This window comes from Phodopus roborovskii, unplaced genomic scaffold (assembly GCF_943737965.1).
Source record: "Phodopus roborovskii unplaced genomic scaffold, PHOROB, whole genome shotgun sequence".
In the NCBI taxonomy this organism is placed as follows: Eukaryota; Metazoa; Chordata; class Mammalia; order Rodentia; family Cricetidae; genus Phodopus; species Phodopus roborovskii.
The window spans coordinates 4,165,567-4,188,579 of NW_026126482.1; the positions used below are offsets into that span (position 1 = coordinate 4,165,567).

Sequence of the window (23,013 nt, forward strand, 5' to 3'; positions counted from 1 at the left end):
TCAGATGTTTGATTTCCCTTTTTTCATCCACATCAAAGGCAGGAATACAACAAGGCATTGCTAGTTGTGGTGGGCAAACTGGAGTGTCTGCTGATATAACAAATTAGGTTTTTTAAGGCCTTTGTCTATGTACAGTTAATAGGGATACAGAAGCCAGATTGATCAAGGAGAGCGGCCGAGGACCACAAAGCAAGGGAGAACAAAAGTGAAAGGAGAGAGAAAGAAACAACCCAAAGAGATGGGGGAGAGAAAGACAATGCCTAAAGCGAGTTAACACTGTCTGTGGATGGAGAAGTACACGCTCTTCCCTCCGAAGCCGCTCCCTGTCTCGTTAACACTGTCAGAGCGAAGGACAGCAAGGTCGTGACACCCAGCGGCAGTTAAGAGGTTGGTCGTGCCGGCCAGTCTGAGGAGTGTGTTGGGCAGGGCGGGTCTGGGGAGCAGGGCCTAGCCTAGGACATCCAGGTAGACAGGAGATGCCTTGGCCAAGTTCTGGAGGAGCGTGTGGATGCCCTTGATGTTCTTCCTCATGTGTGGCTCCCGTTGCCAGCACCCCAGCATCAGCTCGTACACCTCCTGGGGGCACGTGCGAGGCCGCTGCAGGACTCGGCCCTGGGTGATGCATTCTATCACCTGGAGGGAGACCAGAGGCAGGGTTAGCAGGAGAAAAGCCGTGGGTGTGGGACATGGGTGCAGGAGGAGCAAGGAAGGGCCTCCTCTTTCTTTAACTGCTCAAAAAGTCAAACCATTGTGCTTATTTCTGGAGGCCAGCACTTGAGACATGCATTTATGCAAGTAATAGCATGTGCTGACTACATCCGGGCAACTAGCACCCCCTGTATTAACCATTTACCATGTCTTTGTGCTGGGAAACGTCAACCTCTTCCCTCCTAACTTTTCCTAAACCCTATGTTTATTATAAGGGGCTGCCTTGTGGCTATCCCAGTCCCTAACGAGGGGCTGCCAATCAGTGATCAGTTTGTTCTTTGAAAATGTTTCTTTTGTAATTGTTCATTGAAGCTATGGTAAACTCACAACCTACAATCACAGTACAGCGTTGCAGGGGTCTAGAATTAGTTTCCCTGTGCAGCTGCATGGCGGTACTAACACTCAATTTTCTTCTACCCCTTCACCAAGCCTTCCCTTGCGGATTGCCGTGAGAGCGATGGGTTTTTGTTTTAGGCGTGGTCTTGCTGTGTATCCCAGGCCGGCTTTGAACTCATGGCCCTCTTGCCTTAGCATCAAAGGAACCTCTCTTACTGCTTTCTCACAAGGGGGAGAGCCACTCTGGTCTTTACAAAACTGGTAAAGGCCTGATTTATTCACAGAGGGTGATCCAAAGTTCACATAGAAAGCCCTGTGTGTTCCAGGTTTCCCCGGCTAGAGACAGAACCCAAATTACCTTTGTGTAAGGTGTTGACTGACAGGGAGGCCCTGGCAACAGATGTGATTAGGATAACTGCCTATCAGAGCCGAATTAAAAGGCAGGCATGGATCTGAGAGGGGCAGGGGATGCTGAGCAAGATGCTGTGTCTCAAACACAGACACGCTGCTGCCTGGTTGTACCGTGAGCTGCAGCTGTGTACCCAGAAAATGGCAGATTGAAAATACAACGGGAAAAATGACATATGCACTGAGCATGTGCAGACACTGTTTTCTTGTCATCATTCACCAAACACATCACCGTTCGCACTGTGTTTGTGTGTACTGTCACTGTAATTAAGCTCGAAGTGACCCTGGAGAAGCCCAGGCCCCTTCCGGATACTACATTTGGGGTGTTCTAAAGTTTGGTCTCCAGGGGGTTCTTGAAACCAATCCCCATGTATTCCAACAGGTAACTATATTTCTCAAAGGAATTGGAAGAGGCAAACCAATACTTGAACTTTCCACTAGTAGTTAATGTTCTAGTAAAATCTGAAAAAAAGGAAAGGGTCTTGCAACTTCTCTGGAGCAGTGTAGGGACGCTGGCCACACCCAGGGGCCATGGATAGCTAAGGCTGTTCTTAATTTGTTAGTTGAGTCATGCAACGTCATTGCTGAGCCCTGTCATCAAGGGAGCAAGGTTGGGTCATCAAACCTTCCTTTCTCCAAAATTATTAAGATGAATCTGCGGACTCAAGCAAAGCAGCTTATGACTGCCCTGGTTTGCAGCTCAAGAGCCCTCAGACCAAGGCTGCATCTTAGATCTCAGCTCTGGTGGTGACAGCGGTGTGTGTGTGTGTGTGTGTGTGTGTGTGTGTGTGTGTGTGTGTGTGTGTTGGGGATAGTCCCTCCCAAACCCTTGCACACCTCATTGTTTGATAGCTGATACCAGGGCTGCTTGCCGTAGGTGAAGATCTCCCACAACACGACTCCCAGGCTCCAGACATCACTCTCAGTGGTAAATTTCCTGTACATGATGCTCTCTGGAGGCATCCAGCGGATAGGCAGCATCGTGTGGCCACCGACCTGGCAGGAAAGGCATCAACAAGGAGCGTCAGTCATCTGTAACCAGGGTGGAAGATGGCTGGCGGGGAGATGGTACTTTCTCCATTATCTCAGGTAACAGCCTCAAGGGGCTGAGGTTGGTGGTAACAATGTTTCAAATATTATTTGCATTTCATCTGTCCTCAAAGCCAGACTAGAGAACATTAATCCTGTATCCATTTGGATTTACAAAAGCCTTCATGTACTTTGTGTTGGAGGTACTGACCTGTCTATTAATACACGTGGTTATTTTGATTAAGGAAACAAGCAATGGGCTCTGCATCCCAGCCTAGTGCTACCTAAGATGGGAGTTATTATTCTCATTTACTGACAAGTAACCAGGATTCATGAACTATGTTTTTGGACTCAAAAGTTTTAGGTTCTCCTCTACAATAGGGTGATGCTATGTAGCTTATTAAGCACAACGAATACATATATTTTAAAGAGAGATGCCCATTTTAGTGAAAACACTAGCTGTGGCATCACCTGGCAATTGTTTCAGTCCATCCAGAGACTTGATTGACGTGGGAGATGGGTAGGGTTTCCCATGTCATGCAGGAAAGGATGCCATTTCAGGCTTGTCACCCATCAGGCTGACTGATTCCTGTGAAGTAGTCACATGACCTGTGCAGGAGTCACATGACCTGAGGGTCCTCATTTCGAATCCTCACAATCCCCTGGTACTACCGAGGCCATAGGACACACTGACACACAATGGCCTGAGTTAGATCTGAGTGACACTGCAGACCCACGGCTCAGCATGAACACCACACGGAATCTCTGGACAGTTATCATTCTCAATAACAATTTATGACTTTTTACATAAAGGAAATGTACCTGGTCATGTGTCTGAAAGTGGTGGTGACATTCCCTCCTAGGACCACAACCAAAGTGGCACAGACCCTGACCAACCAAGAGGAAATACACTGCATGCTTGATACGGTCAGTCTGCGTGAATGCTGGTCTGATTGACACTTCACCTCCACGCTCAGGACACTGACAAAGAGAAGCCGCTGAAATGCACAAGGCGCCCAACATTTCCCAATTCTCAGCAGGACCCATGACCCGGGGGTAAATGATGACCCAGGACCTGGCGGCTTTTATCACGGCAAAGTGAAGGCTGTTCTGTGGACAGGCAGAGACTGGTCCCGACGATTCCCAAGCCGGCTACACTTCCCTTCTGCCCGTATTCTATAAAGGTCTGAGAACACTGGCACATGTGTTTTCCACAACATCTTCCCTATCATGTGGTACTCCGGCCTCCTTGATGTTCTCTGAGAACATCAAGGTTTCCACGGTTCACAAACATCCGCCCACTCCTCCATCTAATTTCATGAACATACACAGTGCTTCCGGAAGCTGTAGATGACAAGATTGCATCACCAGTTAGGAATCGCCCCCGAGGATACCTTGACCTAGGCGGCAGACAAGTTTTAGGTCTATCTACCCCACTGGCCCTTTGTGTCACACAGCACACATTTACTGGAGACCTACTAAGGCCCTAAACAGAGCACAGTTCTGCTTGAGGGTAACACACAAACAAGGAAGGGACAGAATCGAAGGTGAACTCTTCCAGATCTCATTCCTCTCCTTTTCCCTAAAAAAGCATTCCTACCCTATTAGTAATATTGTAGCAGGTGGCAAGAATATAGCTAGCTCTATTGTGTGTGTTCCTGCCCTAGTTACAAAGAAACAGATCTTCAGGGGTTAAAGTGAGACTTACAAAGTGACATGTCACAGTAAAGACTGGCTTTATCTTCTGGTTGTTCCAAGTCATAGTGTTAAGGTGTCTGAAGGGGAGAATTCTGAACACGAAGGCCGAGTGTCTGCTAATGTTTCTGTCATTGCGGTTGGAGAGAGGCCCCTGTCCTGGGAAGGGAGCTGACTCCTTCCTCTGCAGGTCTGTCTTTAGGAGCCTTTTATGAGTACACCACCCTGAGTTTCTCAGAAATCCTGGTGCACAGCTGGGTGGTAGAGCAAAGCCTGGGACTAGGATGGAGATTTTAGTGGGAAAGACACAGTCATTTGCTTTGTGGGAATACTAAAGTTATAATCCAGTTTGTGATCAACGCGTGTTGAGGTGGGAACCGAAGTGTCAGGTTTTGCCTACCGGCCCCTAAAAAGAAACACTGGCACTAAGTTGTCAGGTCACGTCACCAACCTGCAGCTTGGTGCTTCCTGAAGTTTCAAACCTCAGAGCTGTGTTAAGCATCTGAGGAGTTCAACAAATAAGAACAGATCTAGCTTTTCTGGTTACTAATGCATAGGGACATATATTTGTGGGAGAAAAGCCTCCTCTCGAACCAGAAGTCTGTACACTTTGGAGTGGGCTCATCTCTCAAGACTCTGGGCTTTCCTTTGTGCTTGAGTACCGACTGAGGTCAATACTCAGGTACATATTTGTCAAATCGCTTCACAATCTTAACGCATAAGTGCTTCCAATGGTTGGCCCCTCCTCTGATGTATTGCTCCATTTCTTCAATTGGGCATCAGGTGTTTTGTTCCCATTAGGGGAAGAATCAGCACACGGGGCTCCCATATTTCGTAGCTGGCAGTGACCGCACAGACACACTGATTATGGCCCCAAGCAGACCAAAGGCTCTGTCTCCATTTGCTAGCTCTTGTGTCCTGACACTTATGTCTTGATTTGCATGTTTCCCAATCAGATTATTTATTTTCTGCTTGAGCTCTTTGGGCCAGGTCCCCTCCCCCCCCCCTTTTTTTTTTTTTTACTTTATTTCTTTCCAGGATCTCTTGGGGGGATTTCACCCATATATCTCGTAAAGAATGCGTTCTTTCTTCTCTTTTCAAATGTATGAGTGGTGGGGAAATCAAGGAAGAGTTCAGGCAGGGTCCAAGAGTGTCCTGAGCCCATTTAGAACAACCCTGCACAGCCCTGTGGGGCTCTTTCCTCCGGATTTTGAGGCATGTCACAAGAATAGACCCACTAAAGAAACAGTCACAGTGGTAGCAAATTACTGTCATATTTTTGTTGTGTGCACTCGGCGGCTTTCAGGCCAAACAGAACTACAGTCTACTCACAGCGGAGTACAAGGAGACCTTTGTTCTGTACTGTACTGCTTGGCTCACATCCTTGCTTAAGCATTTGTGAGATTGGATGTGATCCCTGAGGATGACGCTGGGAATCTGAATTTCTTCCTCTGGTTGCCCACTGGCCCATGGGGCTGGATGTGTTCTAAGAGGCAGGTTGGGGCAGACTGAGTGTCCTCCACTGTGCCAAGTGATGGGGCAGATGGAAAGACAGAAATCTCTTGAGCAGGGATGCTACCTGGAACCTGTGGTTTAGAAGCTATTTCTAGTTCCTGATATATTAACCACCAACCCCGGCTAGTTCCTACTGTTCTGACTGGTTGGGTGTAGAGGATCAGGATAGCCCTTGGTTACTCCCAGTGCAACAGGCTACAGTTCTGTGATTCCACTCCACCAGTTAGCATTGCTAATCACCCATCCCCAGACAGTACTCTGCAAAGAATTTCCATCAATTATCCCAAAACACCTGACGGCCACTCTCCGGAGAAGACGCTGGCCTGCTGGCCCAGAGCCACTTTCTGGCTGGTTTCCTGATGGTGCACCACATGTTCTATGTAAAGTCCTCTTTGGTCACATCTACTCCCTTCTCCCTGTAGCCAGCATTCTCAGGAATGCCCTGGAAGTCAGTCTGGAACTAATCTTGATGCTTGCATCTCCCCTAAGTCTCTTTGGCGTGAAGCCAGTGAGCCACCAATGTACTTGTCTCCCCGGCCTGTCTCTTCTTTCCTTACCCAGCCACCCTCACCCCTGCAACTCAGTTCCCTCGTAAACCTGTGTTTAGTGGAGGGCTCACAGGAAGCTTAAACACAGACCAACACCAGTGTCTAGCTCGCTCTGAACCCACAGGTGTTCAAAGACAAGCTCTGTTGACCTGGGACCTTCTAGATTTGACCTAGAAAGACCAATGGTACCTGGGGGGGCTACTTTCAGCTTGTGGTATTTACTCAGCAAGTGAATGATAACTTGTTTGGAAGCCAGAAATTTGACTCCCTCAGAACAAGCTGGCCAGAGGACAAGCCCCCATTAAGAGGTGATTAGCTGCCAGAGGCTTTGGTTGCATTAAATATTGAAGGGGCTCCTGGACCTCCGTATCAGGCCTGTGCACGATGGCTTTGCTTTAGCAATCTCCCTCGATCTGTTACTTAAAAATCCATGAAAGCTGTAAACTTTAAGCAACAGCTGGGTCTCCTTTGCTCACCAAGGATGGCGTCTGTAGTAGAAGGTTGAACACAGAAGAGCGGAGTAATGATGGCAAGGTCTTTCTCCCCAAAGAAGAGCCTGGGAGGAGCCCTTGTGGTTGGACTGTGGGCTGTGACCACATTCAGGAGGATGAGGGTTCCGTTACCCATTGTGAGCCAGGGTTCCCACAGGGCTGGTATTGAATGGGCAATGCTGCCTGGGGAGAATCTCAGCTCTTAACTCCTGAGGGAAGCAGCCCCTGGTCATCTAGGAGAACAGTCTGGCCACCCTCTCCTGTACATCCAAAACTGATTATAACCAATCCCGAAACTGATAATATTTAAAACCTTACTACACATGTTCATTTCTTCACATTTACAGAACAATTGGTCATAGTGTAGTGACTTTGAGGCCAAACCCTGTTGGCTTAAGAGAAGATGTCTACAACCTTTTCATTAGCACTTTTTCTAAATGCCAGGATTATCACATGGGTGGAAAGAGGAACACCGTAGAGCTGTTATCACTGTGCTCTGACACTCTGATTCTAGATATCCTCATAGGCCACATCCAATATGCAGTTTTCTTTGAGGACTTTATGTCTTACCATAAAAGTAATTCAAGTAATACAAAATAATAATATTTGTCTTGAGTTTTATTTTTTTTTTGCCTTTTGGGGGGGGTGGCACTTGATGTCTTTTTTACTCTGCAACAATGGTACTTACCTAAAAATATTATTGTATTTAATTTAATAAAATGCTACTTGAAAAGCCACCAGAAAGAGGGCAGACTCAGTCTTATGTGATTGATATAACTTAGACACTGTTCTTGAGAAGGTAACCCTACAGATCTAAACAATCCTCAGTTGGGAGGAGAGGAGGGCCCCCTTTAATAAGGGAGGGGAAGCATTTGGGCTGACAGAAATGTCTTGTCTCTTGGATGTGTGGTCCTGATAGAGTTAAATGACTACATCAGGGACTTGGGAGATGGCTCAGAGCATGCAATGATCTTGCTGAGGACTGGAGTTTGGTTCCCGGCACCCACACGGCAGCTCTGGCCTCCAAGGGTGCTATTGCACATGTGGTGCACACACAGTGCACAGGCATAAGTGCAGGGGAAACACCCATATACATAACATAAAATACATCTTTTTAAATATTACTCTACTTGCCAAAATTCATAGAACTGTAAAGAAGAAACAATTCTGCTGTCGGCACGGCAGGCGTCCGTGAACCTGACTTAAATGGTCAGGGTGACTGTGGGTTGGCTGTGCATGGTAGCCTTTCCCCACACTTGATTCTACACTTTCACAGTACATTCTTAAAAGACAAAACCTTTCCACACTGAGGAGGTGGCGTGGCTGGCTCAATCCACGAGAGCGAGCAGAGCCAGCCCCAGGGCCCAGTTTAAGCATCTGACTCTCTTGCAGTTTCTCACCTGACAGATCAGAAACACTCTCTGCCTCAGCCACGCTGGCCTCCGGCACATGGTTCCACAGGTGGGAGGGGGGGCAGATTCGTATAGCTCCGAAGCAGTAGTTCTCAACCGTGCTCACGCTGTGGGCTTTTAATGCATTTCCTCGAGTTGTGGTGATCTCCCTGTAGTTCTTGACATCTGCTCTTGTTACCTCACTGGGAATAGGCTGTACGTGTGTATGTTTTTATTTTTCCTTCTCCTAGACATATTTGATATTTACTATCCTTGTGTTTAGTTATGTATGAAGCCTAAGAATCTTTTCTTTAGACTAAAAGGGGAATTGTAGGACATATCCACCCCACCCACACCTGTTGTACTGACCACACCCATTGGGTCATCGGAACAGGTGTGGGCGTGACCAGTGGAGTCTAGATCTGGGTCCTGACCTGGATCCAAGCTCTTACTTCCAGGTTCCAGACAGAGAAGATGGAGGGCATCCTTGGAGTGGGAACCAGCGGCAATTGTGTTCCTTGTGGAAGTGGATTTTCCCCAATAAATCTCAATCAGCCTGCATTGTGTCTCAGAATCTTATTACCCACATTGCCAACCCCAACCATAAAACTATTTCATTGCTACTTCATAACTGCAATTTTGCTACTGTTATGACCACAACACAAATACTTTATTTGCAGGATATCTGATATGCTACCCTTGTGAAAGGGCCTTTCAATCCCCAAACGGGTCACAGGTCATGACCCACAGGTTGAGAGCTGCTGCTCTAGTGATAAGGATCTGCCTAGCTCCGTTTCTGGTGAAGACTCCCTTCCGGTTTGCAGATAACCACCTTCCGGTTGTGTCCTTCATTTGATTTTCAGAGAGTGAGACCTAGAGAACGTTCTGGGGTCTCTTCCTGCAAGGGCACTAATCTGACTCTTACGGCCTTCATCTTCCTACTTGCTCGGGGACCTCTGCTCTGCACAGGCTCCCTCTGCACTTACGGCAATGCTGGGATCCCAGCGCTTTGTGCAACTGGGCGAGCGCTCTGCTGGCGGACATCACCCAAACCCTTGCGCTTTTGAGACTGCGTCTACTGGATTTGCACCGGACTCTTCCCACACAACGACTGCACCCCTGAGCCACCGCGCCTGGCTCCCAAGTGTTTCCTAGAAGCTCCATTCCAAAGACTTGCCTCTGTGGTGGTTCTTAGGGAGGTGATGGAATCTTTGGGAGGCGCAGCTATTGGATAGTCCTTTCTTTTAGAGGGTGTCTCATTATGTGTCCCCACTGGCGTGGGACCCCTGGGAGGCACTGGTAGCAGTGTAGAATCCTCTGAAGGACCCCAGTTCTTTCCTCCTCCCTCACTCTTGATGGTGCGATGTGTTCTTTCTCCATAGTCCCAAACGCAAAGGGACCCGCTGGCCAAGGACTGGAAACTCTGAAACTGTTGGCCACACACAAACCTCTTCATGTATATGTGGTTCTCCTAAGTCTCTTTTTAACCACGGAAGCAGGCTAGCACAGCTTCACCTTATGAGGGGGGAGGAAGGAGCGAATGGAATCCCGCTTTCTCTCCTCACCAGCAGCCCTTTCCCAGGCTACTGTGGTCCAGAGGAACCTGAGCAGCTCTGAGCACTAGCAGGTGGCCAAGTATGTCCCAGAATCGAAATCTGTGGCCTTTCATAAGAAAATCATGGCTAAGGCCTGAAGACCCTGTTGACCCCACTGACCCTGCCGACCATTTCTGGGTGAGTTTCCCAAGCACCTTTTAAGCCTAGAGCTTAGCAAATGGTCCACCCTGATGATGTTTCTGATTGAGATTAGCTCATTCTCTTGCAGGTGTTAGGTCAGACCCTGCCCTCAGCTCTTACCCATGATCCTTCGGGTAGCTAAGGGAAGGCCCTGCATGTCCCAGTGAGATATGAACAAGGCACGATGGCTGCCTGGAGTCCCCATTATCTCAGGTAACCCATGGTTTAGGACTGACCTGTGTGCCATGGGTCTGTGCGCTGCACACAGTGTAAAGAGTCCCAAACCTTTGCTCCTCGGCAATATTGCCTTCTTCTTTTACATTTGTTTCTGATGAGAAGCAACGCCATGTCTTTCCCGGCTAATGTTTGTAGCTACAGTCACAAGGATGCCGAGAAGTCACTTTGGATATAGAAAGAAGAATTCTTCATTTTAAACCAAATGAAGTTAAGGGTTGGAAAGACGGCTCCGTGGTTAAGAGGTCTGGCTGCTCTTCCAGAGAACCCAGGATTGGATCCCAGCACCCACACAGAGGCTCACAACCATCTGTAACTCCGGTCCCAGGGGATCTGATTCCCTCTTATGGACCATGCTCACTTAATACATATTTAAGCGAACATTTACGCACACACAATAAAAAATTTAAGAATCCGTTTTAAAAAGAACAAAATGAAATTAGTTGGAAACAATGTACTTTTTGCCTTCAGCAACTCCACAAACCCTGATGGGAGGGAAGCTTTCCAGGCAGACACATGGAGAGGACACTTTCCACTAGACCACACTGCCTAGTGGTCACTGGACCACACTGCCTGGTGGTCACTGGACCACGCTGTCTGGTGGTCACTGGACCACGCTGCCTGGTGGTGGTACTTCTGGTCATATGTCACACAGCCACAAGATGGCATAAATATCTCTACAGTACACACTCCAGAAAGCTCCATCTCCATGTTTGGAGTTATTAAACGATTTCTGTTTCACGCACACTATGGTATCCAATCCAAGGGCGCATACGATATTCAGCATAGCACCCTTTCACGGTAACAAGACACAGGAATGGACAGGGTGCAGAAAAAGGGTAGCAAAGCAGGAGAGAGACACGCTTGTGGCATTGTCTATGCTAAGGCTACTGCATTGTGCTGGTTTGGTGACAAATTTCAAAGTGAAGTGTTGCTGTGGAAATAATCCAGATAGAGTGGTGTCTTAGTAAGGGCTTCTATTGTTGGTCTAAAAACACCACGACCGAAAGAAACTTGGGGATGGAATTATTTCATCTTCCAGATTGTAATTCCCAATCCACAGGAGTCAAGATAGGAATTCCAGGCAGAAACCTGGAGGCATCGTGTGGTCTGAAGAGGCCGCGGGTAAACACTGCTCACTGGCTTGCTCCTCGTGGTTTGCTCAGCCTGCCCGGCCGTGGCATCGACCACGGCGAGCTCAGCCCTCCCTGAGGAAACATTAATTAACTGAAAGATACCACACAGGTTTGCCCATGGGTCAGCTTTATGGAGGTGTTTCTTCAACTGAGGTTGCCCTCTCTCAGAGTTTGCATCACCAAGGACATACTGGGTAGCTGTGGAAAAAGAAGTAGGAAGATTGTTGCCAGAAAAGAAATAGGAAAAAAGAGGGGGCACATGGGAGGTTCTTCCGTGTGAGAAGTGTCTCTCCTGCTATTAGCTGTGTTTGCTATGATGAGCCCGCCAAAGGCGGTGAGTGAAGAGAACACCATGGTTAACCCCCGTGTTAGTTAACGCTGGAGACCCGAGTCTACCATCCACCATTAGATTAAGACGGAGGCAATAACTAGAGCCAGAGCAAAAGGAGTATCCGCTTTCCTTCCGGCTAGGGAGTCCGATTTGATGTCTGGGCCATGTGTCCATGTGCATAACAGTAACAGGAAAATTCTCCAGGGAACTCCCATGTCAACCTGACATGGTTATGGTCCTCCTCAGCTACACGCATGTATGTGTGTGTGCATGTATGTAAGCTTACATACACACATGTATATATATATATATAAACACATATACACATGCAGAGAGATGTACTTATGAATGTATATACAATAGATACATGTGTATGTAAATTCGCATGTATATGTAGAGATCGTGATGCTGGGTTCAGAGGGCATTATGAGCCCTTGTGGTGATCATGAGACTGAAGTTACTCAGTGCCTGCTGTGTGTGTCACACTCTGTGCTACAGACATGTACTACATTTAAAACGCATGTGCTGTGTCTTCAGATCTGCCTACAGATCAAACAAAACAACAGATGTGCACATTATAAGACAGCTGTTTCACCGTCTGAAGGCGGGCTCAGATTCTGGCAAATGGCTGTTCTACTCACAGAGGTGCATAGGCGGTCGGTACAGGGAAGCTATTGTGGCGCCGCAGCCTTGGGCTGCAGAAAGAGGACAGGGAAGGGGGATGTTATGACTGGCTGGTGTGAGAGCTTAAAAGCCGTTGTGTTTCATTTTTAACATTTTGTCATTATTTCATTAAAGGTCCTAATTCATCATGAAGAGCAGTGTTTTATCCCCGAGTCCCTAGTTTAAATTGATGCTCTAGGTGTAGACGCTGTGTTTATTCTGTGTTTTTCTGGGTCCCTGGCCTGAGCAGACTCTCTTGTTGCAGAAGTAGCGGAGAGCAGGCATTGCAGGTTCACAACAATACCTCCCGATCAGCCTGTAACCACAGATGCTGCAGTCTAGATCTTAAGTGTTGGGCAAAGTCCTGCATGTCTTGCCTGATTGGTCTCCAGCCTGGGATGCTCCTGGAAGGTTGTGACCTGAATGTGGGGACCTTTAGGAGGTGGGACCTCCTCACGAAACAGAGGCCACTACATGTGTGCCTTTGAAGGGGATATCAGGACCCCACAACGTTCCTCTTTCTTTTTGACTTCCTAGCTACCACAGTTAAATGGGCTATCTCGACCATGTGGTTCCCACCATGATGTATGTACCAGCACACCACAGACCCCAAGTCATTGGACCAAGGGACCATAGGCCAAAACGTCTAAAACCATGAGCCCAAACAGGCCTTTCTTCTTAAGTTGTTTATCTCACAGTGAGGAAAACAGAGTTAACATACAAGGTGAATCTGAACAATTACTCAAGCTCTTTACAGTATCTTCATTACTTTTATAAAAGAACAAACATGTAAGCCTTCACCAAGCCTGTAAGTTTCCTAACAGGATGAGCTCTGAAGAGGGGTTAGTTCCCGTGGAGGATGTTGTATGGTCAGCACCAAGCTAAAGGACACATTCAGGCAACGGCTTTGGCTCAGCAGTGAAATCTGAGCAGTAAGATTGGAAATGCACTTTCTTTCATGCTTACACACACAGAGTAGTGACTGATACTGAGCATTAACACTGGTTTATGAAATAGCTAACGTTCTACACAATCTTTTAAATAAATGTTGTACTCAAAAGTTTCACTGCATGGAATTTTCCATTTTTGCTGTCATGTGATCGCTTACAAAGTTTTGGATTTTCTTCAATCCAGGCCAGATTGCAGCATGAAGAAAGGAGGTGAGCATGTAGTCCTGCCCCGAGCTGGGGAGCTATAGGCAATTGATAGCTGCTGTCTGGGGTGGGGCGGAGGTCAAAGGGTGTGGCCCTCAGTCACACTCCAGTGAAAGGCCACACACCCAAGAGTGTATGGGCAGCACAAATTGGACTTGGTAGTTTTAACACACACACACACACACACACACACACACACGCACGCACGCACACGCGCCCACACACGCACCCACGCGTGTGCCCTTTTGTTCCTCGGAGCTCAGGGTCTCCTAAGACTGCCTCCTTTGACTTGTGCTGATGTGTCCCTCCTGGCCATTCCAGAGCGTAGGCACATCCTCGGCCTTGCTTTACTTTGCCCGTTTATCCACCCCAGTATCCCATCAGGTATCTGATTACTTCTCCACTGGGCTTATCCTCTGACGTCTAACACAATTTGAGAGGACTTTTACGAAGAAAGTTTGCTCTTTGTGCCTCTTGTGCCCAGACACTCAACCCCCCAAACCACCAAGAGACCAGATCCAATGCAAAAGCACAGAGTCTTTTTAATTTATGAGTTAACTGGAGTTACCTCATGTCCTGTCGTCTGACACAGCGGGTGGAGCAGGAGGGACCCTGAGCAGCAGTGGGGCGGGGCATATATTGGGGTGGAGCAAGGGGAGTGTCTGGGGGTTCACAGCAACGGTCTCAGAATCGGTGCACCTTCGGGCGTGGGCAACCTGTTCTGAGCTGATTGGTAAGCTGAAGCTACAGGAAGGATGCTCTGCCTAGAGCCCCTCCCCGGGCGGTTTCTATGCCCTGCATTCCACTATTATCAGCAAAGCACATCCAGAGCCTGCCAGCTAACTTCTGATTGGTTCCTTGCCACATGGAGGCGGTCTGGCTTCCTAGTGATTAGGACAAGGTTGGGCATGTCAGGGGTCTACATCCATCTTGCTGGGTCTTTTCTGTAGCTTGCCATGGCTTCCAAAGCAGGGGAGGGCCCTTCGGTGCATCCCATGGGAAGGAAGGATGGTGTAGAGCTGGGGCTCTTGGGGGTCAGCCGGCATCTTCCTTCCCTATCGTCAGTCCTACTTGAGTCCCTCTCATCACTTTCCTCCAGTTTCCCTCCCAACGTCCCCGTGCTCTGCCGTCACACAGCGCTTCTGCCGAATCTTCTATTTAGATCACTGGCATTTAGGAAGCTATATTTGCTCGTTAAAGTCTACTTGCATCCATTTACAAAAATAACTTTCATGAAACATATAAAGGTCTTTCAGAACATAGACTTGGGGATGCAGTTCTTTTCAGCCCTAAATTTGTCTTTAGGGATGGAGACAAGAACACTCTTAGAATATTAGGGTTGACAGATGCCAACAAGCCAAAGCAAAGTATCCAGAAACTCTGGGTCAAAGCACTGGTGATCCTCATTTTAAAAATTAAAAGCATGGGGCTCATGAGTAATCTTTCTTTTCCATTGGAGATCCATTCTCTGCTTACCCAAAGATTACAGATCTACACACACACACACACACACACAGAGAGAGAGAGAGAGAGAGAGAGAGAGAGAGAGAGAGAGAGTTTGGATCCCTGTTTCTTCCTCTTTTCCTCATCCCCTTAAAAACTCCCACTGTGAAGAAACCCTTGCTCAAGTGGAAACCCTTGGAGCCATTGCTAAGTCCTTGTTTACCCTTGAGTCTGTGTCTCAGCCTTCATTGCATTGTTTTGGATCTCTCCAATAGTCATCCGGCCTGAAGAAACATCAGGTACCAGCAGCAAGTCCAACATGGCTGTGGTCTTTCCCCCACACACCTACCACGGTCTGTCAGTTGGTGGGCCTGCTCATTACTTTGTTCTCTGTGGTACTAGTCTCTAGGGAAAGAATTCTCCAGAAAGTGCTTGTATCAGCGACATTCCTATTGCTGTGATAAAACACCCTGGACAAAAGCAACTTAAAGAAGAAGGGGGTTCTTTGGGGTTTTTTATTTTATTTTTATTTTTACTTTTTTTATTTATAGTTCCAATTCCTAGCAGTTTAGCATCTAGAATGGCAGGGACAAAACGACAAGGCAGGGGCAGGAACCTGGCTAATCTTTTTCTGACACAGGAAGCAGAGAAGAGGAGAAGGAAGTGGGCGGGGCTACAGATGGGTCAAGTATCCTATGACCTCCCTGAACAGCGCCACCAACTGGGAAACAAGTATAACACGTGATCCTATGGGGACATTTCTCATGCAAACCGCAGCTAAACCCTGCCATTGTGATCACCACCTTTCCATTCTCTCCTCTGGACGTTATCAGAGATGGTTCTCAAGGCTCATGCTGTTCTGTCTCATCAATGCCCAGCTCCCAATGCCTCTTGGGAGGCAGAGGCACGCACGGAGACTACTGAGATCTGCCACCGGATCACTGGCGATTCACAACCAGGCACTTTGACCCACAAAACAATCTTCAAGTTTTCATTGTGATTACTCCTTTTATGGCTGTTTGTATATTTCTGTGCAGCACATGTGTGCCCTGTACCTTCAGAAGTTAGGAAAGAGCACCAGATGGCCTAGATCTGGAGGTGTGAGCTGCCACGGGGGTTCCGGGATTTGAACCCAGGTCTTTTGGAAGAACAGCTGGTGCTCTTAACCGAGGAGCCAACTCTCCAGCTGCATTTAAAGCATCTTTCCCCAAAACAATCTTATAAAAGAGTGTTTTGTATTCAGAGACACAGAATACAAGCAAGAGAGTTGGTTCTGTCCTGTTGTATAATAATAACTATGTGAGCACCTTAGGTGGGCCCGCGTAGTTGAAGACTTCATCGCTCAGTGTTCCTGTCCTGTCTGTATCCTCCATGGAAAGGGTCCTGGTAAAGCTCCTTGCATTTCCATGTCTGGGGCATTGCCTGACACACACAGGGCCCTCAATAAGTGTGCTGAATGAGTTTGCTATGTAGATTCGCTGGGCAGCTTTCAAAATAGCAGAGTTAAAGAATTCACTAGGAAGGAAGGTAGTGTGCCTTACAGGTCCACAGGAGAGCCAGTGCTTCATGAAGAGAGGTGCCATGTGACAGAGGAAGCCAGCTTTTCCCGGGCGGTCAGGAACCAAGGACTGAAAGAGGAAGGGGTTAGGCTCCCACTCCACACTCAGGCTGTTCCTTTAGTCACCTGACTTCCCTCCACCAGGACTCTCCATCCCCTGACTCCACCTCCGTCTGAGGACAAAGGTCTGAGGCTTTTCAACAACCCAATCTTTGCAACAAATCCTGAAGTTAGTGATATGTGGCTAAATGATTTCTCATGACCTGACTGGTCTGACTGCACTTGATGCTTCTAAGTTAAAAAACAAACAAGCAAACAACAACAACAACAAGCCAATCTTGTTGTGGCGCACGCCTTTAATCCCAGCACTCGCGAGGCAGAGGCCGGTGGATCTCTGTGAGTTCGAGGCCAGTCTCCTCTACAGTGTGTGTCCCAGGGCAGCCAGGGCTGCACAGCGAAACCCTGTCTCGGAAAACCAAACAACCAACAGAGCGAACAAACAAATGGGCTTCTGTGATACAAGCAGGGGACCAAGGAGAGGTGTGTGCAGGCTGAGGAAGGAAAGAAAGCGAAAGAAGCTGCAGCAGAATCCAGGTATCCCAGGCTGGAAGCTTCCGGGTGGGGTTGAGGTAACGAACTGCCTTCCAACGCCTTTCTCCTCCTCCTCCCCATTTCTCTCTCATTTTAATCTTGGCTGCTTCCTCTGTGCTAGCCGCCAGGAAAGCCCCATATCTCTCTTGGTGTCCTGGCAGCCTTGGGGGAACTAGAAGACCTTGCTAACATTCAGAGGGAAGCGGATAGAGCGTGAACACTGACCACACAGCAGATAGAACAGCAGAGAGCGACCTCAATGCTCTACCCTGGCCTCCAGGTCATCCTCTTAGCTGTAAGTTCTAGCTGGACTTGGCAGGAAACCCATTGAGCTCTTCCCCTCCTGGCCTGGCTTGGCGTGATCTTGAGAGTATCTTGTGAAGGTTTCCCTGTCCTGACTCAGAAACTGCTTCCTGGAGAGCAGAGGCCTCTATGGTCCAGGGAGGAAGGTCAGATCTTTTGTGATCCCCATGTCCCTGCTGATGGGCACTCCCCCTCAGTCCTCAGGACTCAAGCTTTGCCTTTGTGCTCATGGGAATCGGCTCTGAGTGCAGCACATTACCAGACAGCCGAATAACAAGAAGGGTGTGATCAGATGGCTGGAGTCTGGCAAAACTGTCAGTGGATGGATGCTTCCTCTACTGAGGAATGTGCAAAAGGCTTCTATCCATTTGCTGAATGCTTTGGTATTGCTTCATCTAGCGATATTACATCGCTAGAGCTGTCACTATTATTTTATAGTGGTCCAGTTGTTTTGCTTGGATGAAAACTTTGGTTCCACAGGAGGGGAAGCTCTGATGAGCTGTCAGGGAGATGTGCAGCCCATGGGAAGCTCCCCATGGCCACAGAGCTGGGCTCTCGCCGGTACTTATCCCCCATCTTCGGGCTAGGTGCTTCTAGCTCTGATAATGAAAACCCAGCCATCCTCATAGACCGCTCTCTCAGTTGTCCTTCTGGGGTCTCCTCAAGGGCTCCATTTCTATCTAACTTTATTTTAGGAAAACTCGGGGCCAGGAAGTGGGGATACATGCTCATTTAGCTTGAGGAAACCAGTTAACACCTGAAGATGCATTCCCCACCTGAGGAGCCACCGTTACCAGGAGGAGAATACCGGGACAAGCCAAGAAGGCGAGGGTGGCTTATGAGGAAGTAGCTCCCCTAGATTATGGAAAACTTCAGATATGGATAACATCGGGTCCTTCCTGCATAAGCATGCCGATGAGGGCAGCTGTGGAAACCCATTGGCTGCACATCTACACGGCTGTCAACACTCAAGGCCTTCTCTGTTTCCCCTAGATTCAAAAATCTGAGTGTTGGCCTGGATGCGTGAGTGTGGGGGAAGAGTTACATTTCACCTTAGAAGGGAGTAAAGGGGGCTCTCGTCCCAGCAGGGTTGAGCACAACCCCTGCCTGCTGGGTCAGACTCCCATCCTCACAATGGTATACACAGGCCCTGGAATTGCCTGACATCCTATATTCTGTTTGGGGGTGCGTCTTTGGAGGGGGGCAGCTGAGTAAGAGAATTGGAAGCATTGTTCTTCTGCTGGAATATTCCCAGAGCCAGGCAATCCATCTCTCTCTTTCTACTCCCTGATCCCCAGCCTGAAACCACACAAGGAACTCTAAGAAAATTCCATATAAATATAGACCAGAAGTATCTCCTGAAGGGGAGTCTGGAATCATGTTCCACATGTGGGCTTCTGCTTAGACAAGGGAGCTGTGTGCTATAAAAGAGATGGAAGGCGGTAGAAAGAGGCAGCTACAGGGACTGAACCCGACGGCTGGCCTGTCAGTAAAGAGTGAAGCATGCATGGGCGCTTCTCCGGGGAAGGCAGCCTCTGCACACGGCGTCTGTGTCTGAGACACCTTCTTCTGGCTGTGTAAAGGTCACTCACAGAGGAGTCAGGACAAAAACAACCACGGCAAAGCCTCCTGTTTCTGTTCTCCCTCGACATCCCCATCCCCTGCAAGCCCCTAAATTAGGCAATAGCACCATTCGCTGCAAAGTCCAGACCCAGGTGCTTGAGGAGAAGCCTTGAAGCTGATGAAAGTGTGGACTCTGAAGTTGGAGGTAATTGCTTTCATGACTGCATGTAAGCTCAAAATCTGGGAATCAGTCTGAGAGGGACTCCGTGCTATTGGAAGTCAGCTGGGCTGATTCTTACAAAGCTGAACGCATTCCCACAATATGACCCAGAAATTTCACTTCTTGGTAGTTACCCAAAAGTAACTGGACGTTTTTGTGCACGTGATAGCAGGTGCCTGGCATCTTTTCTCTTAATTGCCTAAACCTGGAAGCAAAAAAAAAAAAAAAAAAAAAAAACGTCCTTTGATAGACGAACACACATGCACGCACAGACATACATGCACACACACGCACGCACACACACCAGTACATGAAACAGTGGAATACTATTCATGGGACACATGAATGAAATTTACTAGCTTATTACTGAGTGAAGCCAATCTGAAAATGGTGTCAACTATGTGAGAAAATCCTGGGTATCAAAATGCCAAAAGCAGATTGGTTGTCAGAAGCTGCAGGGGGTGAGGACTAAGCAGTGGAGAAGAGATAACCCGAAGAGCAGAGCACCTACTCTGCCTGGTGTATCCTGGTCTACAACTGTTAAAACAGCCCCACACTCCATAACAGTGCAGGAAGTGAACACTATGGATTATGGGTAAAAAGGACAAGCCCGTGCAGGTTCGTTAACTATAACAAACATTCCATTCTGGTCAGAAATAAAGATTAAGCAGTAAGGGAGATGAACAAAGCCAGGACAGAATCATCGAGAATACTACATTTGCTCAGTTTTACTGTGAACCTAAAGCTGGTATGATTTTTAAAGTGTGTGTGTGTGTGTGTGTGTTTTGAGGGTGTAGGTTCTACAATGACTGAAGCAATGTCCTTAAGGGTTATCTAAAAAAGTTGTAGGGGTAGCTCAGTGGTTAAGAGCACTGGCTTCTCTTGCAGAGGACCTAGGTTCGATTCCCAGCACCCACATGTTGACTCACAGCTGTCTGTAACTCGTCCAGTAACTGGCCTCTGAGGGCACTACATGCACGTGGCTTGTAGACACATACACATGAAATAAAAAGACAATAAAATCTTTTTTAAAAGGCTAGGCGTCCCATCCATGTCCTTTTGAAAGTTGAGGAGGGGAGGAGGCCATGGCTGCATTTTGGAAACTGTGCACATGCACTCAGCTGCTGCCAGGAGAAAGTCTCCTCCTTCCTCCCACAAATCTGTGCACCGGGAAACCCATCGAAAGGAAGTGTTGCCCCAGAGATGAAGTTGCAATGAGGGCTAGGAAAGAGGCCTTGGGGCACTGTTCCCCCATACCTGACTCTCTTATTAGAGACCAAGTCTACCCTCACCTCATTTCTCAAACTCCAAGGCTACACTTGCTAAAGATCTCTAGACCCTGGTTTATCGTGTGACATGAAATGAAGAAGCGCTAATTATTAGTGAGATGTGTCTTTATTTATGAAGGTACTTGTCTTATTGGTCCAATATTGTGGCAATATCATAGACAAAACCCTTAAAGTATTGTCTTGACAGTTTAAACGTGTATCAGACTCTTTTAAAAACATTTATTGTAGTGGCATCTTGTCCTGCCAATACACTTGAGGTTACGGCCTTAGGGTGTGTCTTTGGTGTGCAGACAGAGGTGGCCCCTTGTAAGGAAGAGGAAGGGCTGGCTTGGGCTCTCTCTTGGGTTGTGGTCTGAGCATCCTGCATCACAGACTGCACCTCCAGGGGCAGAAGATGGTGGTGGTTATTTATCGTCATGTGTGAGTGCTCCCCAAATAAATATCTGTTATTCTTTATTGGGGTGTTCGTGAACTTCCTTTACCTCACCTTCACTAGCCCCTTCTCTTTCTTATAAGAGATCCTTCCAGCAGCAAAGCAAGTACCTTTCCTTGGTGGATACATCTTTGTTGTTGTTGTTTGAGACAGGGTTTCTCTGTAGCTTTGGAGCCTGTCCTGGAACTCACTCTGTAGACCAGGCTGGCCTTGAACTCACAGAGATCTGCCTGCCTCTGGAATTAAAGACTTGAGCCACCAACTCCTAGCTGGTGGATGCATCTTCTACCAAGTTCTGAAAACTAAGAATGGCACTGTTCCAGGAAGCAGAGTTCAAGGCTAAGCCTCAGCTGTCCCAGTTCCCCGGGGAGTACAAGACCAAGAAAACAGAAGTGTGGATGGGGAGAGAGGCATTCCATTAAAGATGAGACAGAGAGAGTGTGAGAACAGAGGAGCAAGGTGGGAGAGAAATGGGCTGCACCTAGCATTTGTCACACATACCACAGCGTCCCTTGGTAAGATATGGTGGAGATTTCTAGTGCATATGCTCATAGACTCTCTTCTTTCTGGAGCTGCTTCACAGACGGTGAGGATGGTGAGCCCGAAGTTGGCCACATAAAGAGTCACGGGGTGGGGGTGTGGGACTCTGTTCATATTCTGTGTTAGTGACAGTAGGACCTGTCCCTGGAGAGTTGTGGAAAGCCAGAGAAGGGCAAGCAACTGATGGGTGTGGCGGAAAAGGCGCAGACAGCAACCACATAGTTTGAAATCCATGTGGCAGGACAGGTTGGGAAGGAGCGTGGCTAAACTTGGGGCAATTAAGTAATGATGGGTTAGAAAACGTGGGTGGGAAAAGGAGGCTTGGTGGAGGAGGACATGGGACCCCACACCTGAGCTGGCTCATGCAGCATGTTGACCCGCATTCATCAAGTCTTTCTGAGACCGTTAACCCTCTTGTTCTGCTCTAGCCCTGCTGATGGGAGATGTCATTCTGTAAATATGTTTCTCTTATTGGTTAATGAATAAAGCACTGTCGGCCAATAGGAAAGCAAGATAGGTGGGACTAGGAGACAAGGAGGATTCTGGGAGAGGTAATAGAGGAGAGTCAAGATGTAGACACTTGAGAGAGAAGAAGTCCAGGCCCTCTCTCCGGTAAGATAAAACCACTTTGAAACACTTAGATTAATAGAAATGGGTTAATATTTAAGACAGAGCTAGCCAATAAGAAACACTAGTAACAGGCCAACAGCTCTATATCGAATACAGCGTCTCGGTGTGTTATTTGGGGCTGGTGCTGCTCCGGGACCAGGCTGGTGGGAAAACCTGCTCCTAATACTCTGCTGCATGGACCAATTATGAGTTCCCCATCTGCAAGCAGAACCCCTGGTTCACACTACACACCTCTTGCTTTATGCCCAAATCCTCCCCTGGGCATTTGAATATCTGCAAACTCAACTGAAGCCCACAAAGTTTTGACTTAGAAATACAGTGTCCTCAGCTCCAAGCGGTGGACTCATTACACAGGACGAGGGATGAATCTGTGTATAAACTATTATCAATTGTCCCCACCAAATAGACTCTTCCCGGACCAAGTATCTCCCACCACTTCCCAGACTGGTCTGTGAGCGGGTAGTGAGCCAGATGGACACCAGATATTGTATAGCGAACCGGCCTCCAGCAGAGCTAACCTGGCTCCGTGTTGACCGCCCTGCCCATTCCGTGCCTGGTTTCACTCTTGCCCACCTGGTCTTAGAGTGGCTGGTGCCAGTGAAGAGCCCCCGCTCATAGTTCAACATTCACAACTCTGAAATTTCTCCTGAGAACCTCGCCTACAGTCGAGGGACTCCTTTACACTCTTAATGGTCCACCACCATCCTGGGATACCCAGATCTGAATTTAAATGTTACTCAGTGGTTGGGTTCCTGCTCCTCTAAGCAGAATATAGGCCAATTTAACCTCCTATCCACTTTAGGACAGTATTCAGCTTGTTGATTCTGACCTTCACCCCTATGCCAAGCCCTTAGCACTGTCTACACGAGACTCACAACCATAGATTCCAGGTTAAAAAAAAAAACCAGTGTTTCTCAAACTTTACACCTAGCCTATGTGGCTGCTGTCCATGTCTTGTCTGGGACCCTATGACAGTTTATCAGTTGGGGATGATGCTCCCCATGGACAGGTTGACTCATTTCTCCTACTGTCACTGACATTGAGCATGAATAGACCCAACAGACCCCA

At 47.9% G+C, this 23,013-nt stretch overlaps 1 protein-coding gene across 1 annotated transcript in view; it reads right to left on the reverse strand.

Moving 5' to 3' along the window:
• Positions 1–343: 343 nt before the first annotated feature.
• Positions 344–23,013, reverse strand: part of Ntrk2 (neurotrophic receptor tyrosine kinase 2) — a 320,583-nt gene continuing 297,913 nt past the window's right edge. Inside the window, exons 16-17 of the mRNA XM_051194182.1 lie at positions 2,290–2,448; positions 344–633 (exon numbers count right to left, since the gene is read on the reverse strand). Coding sequence (XP_051050139.1) covers positions 448–633; positions 2,290–2,448 — 345 coding nt within the window. The 3' untranslated portion in view covers positions 344–447. The remainder of the gene's footprint in view (positions 634–2,289; positions 2,449–23,013) is intronic.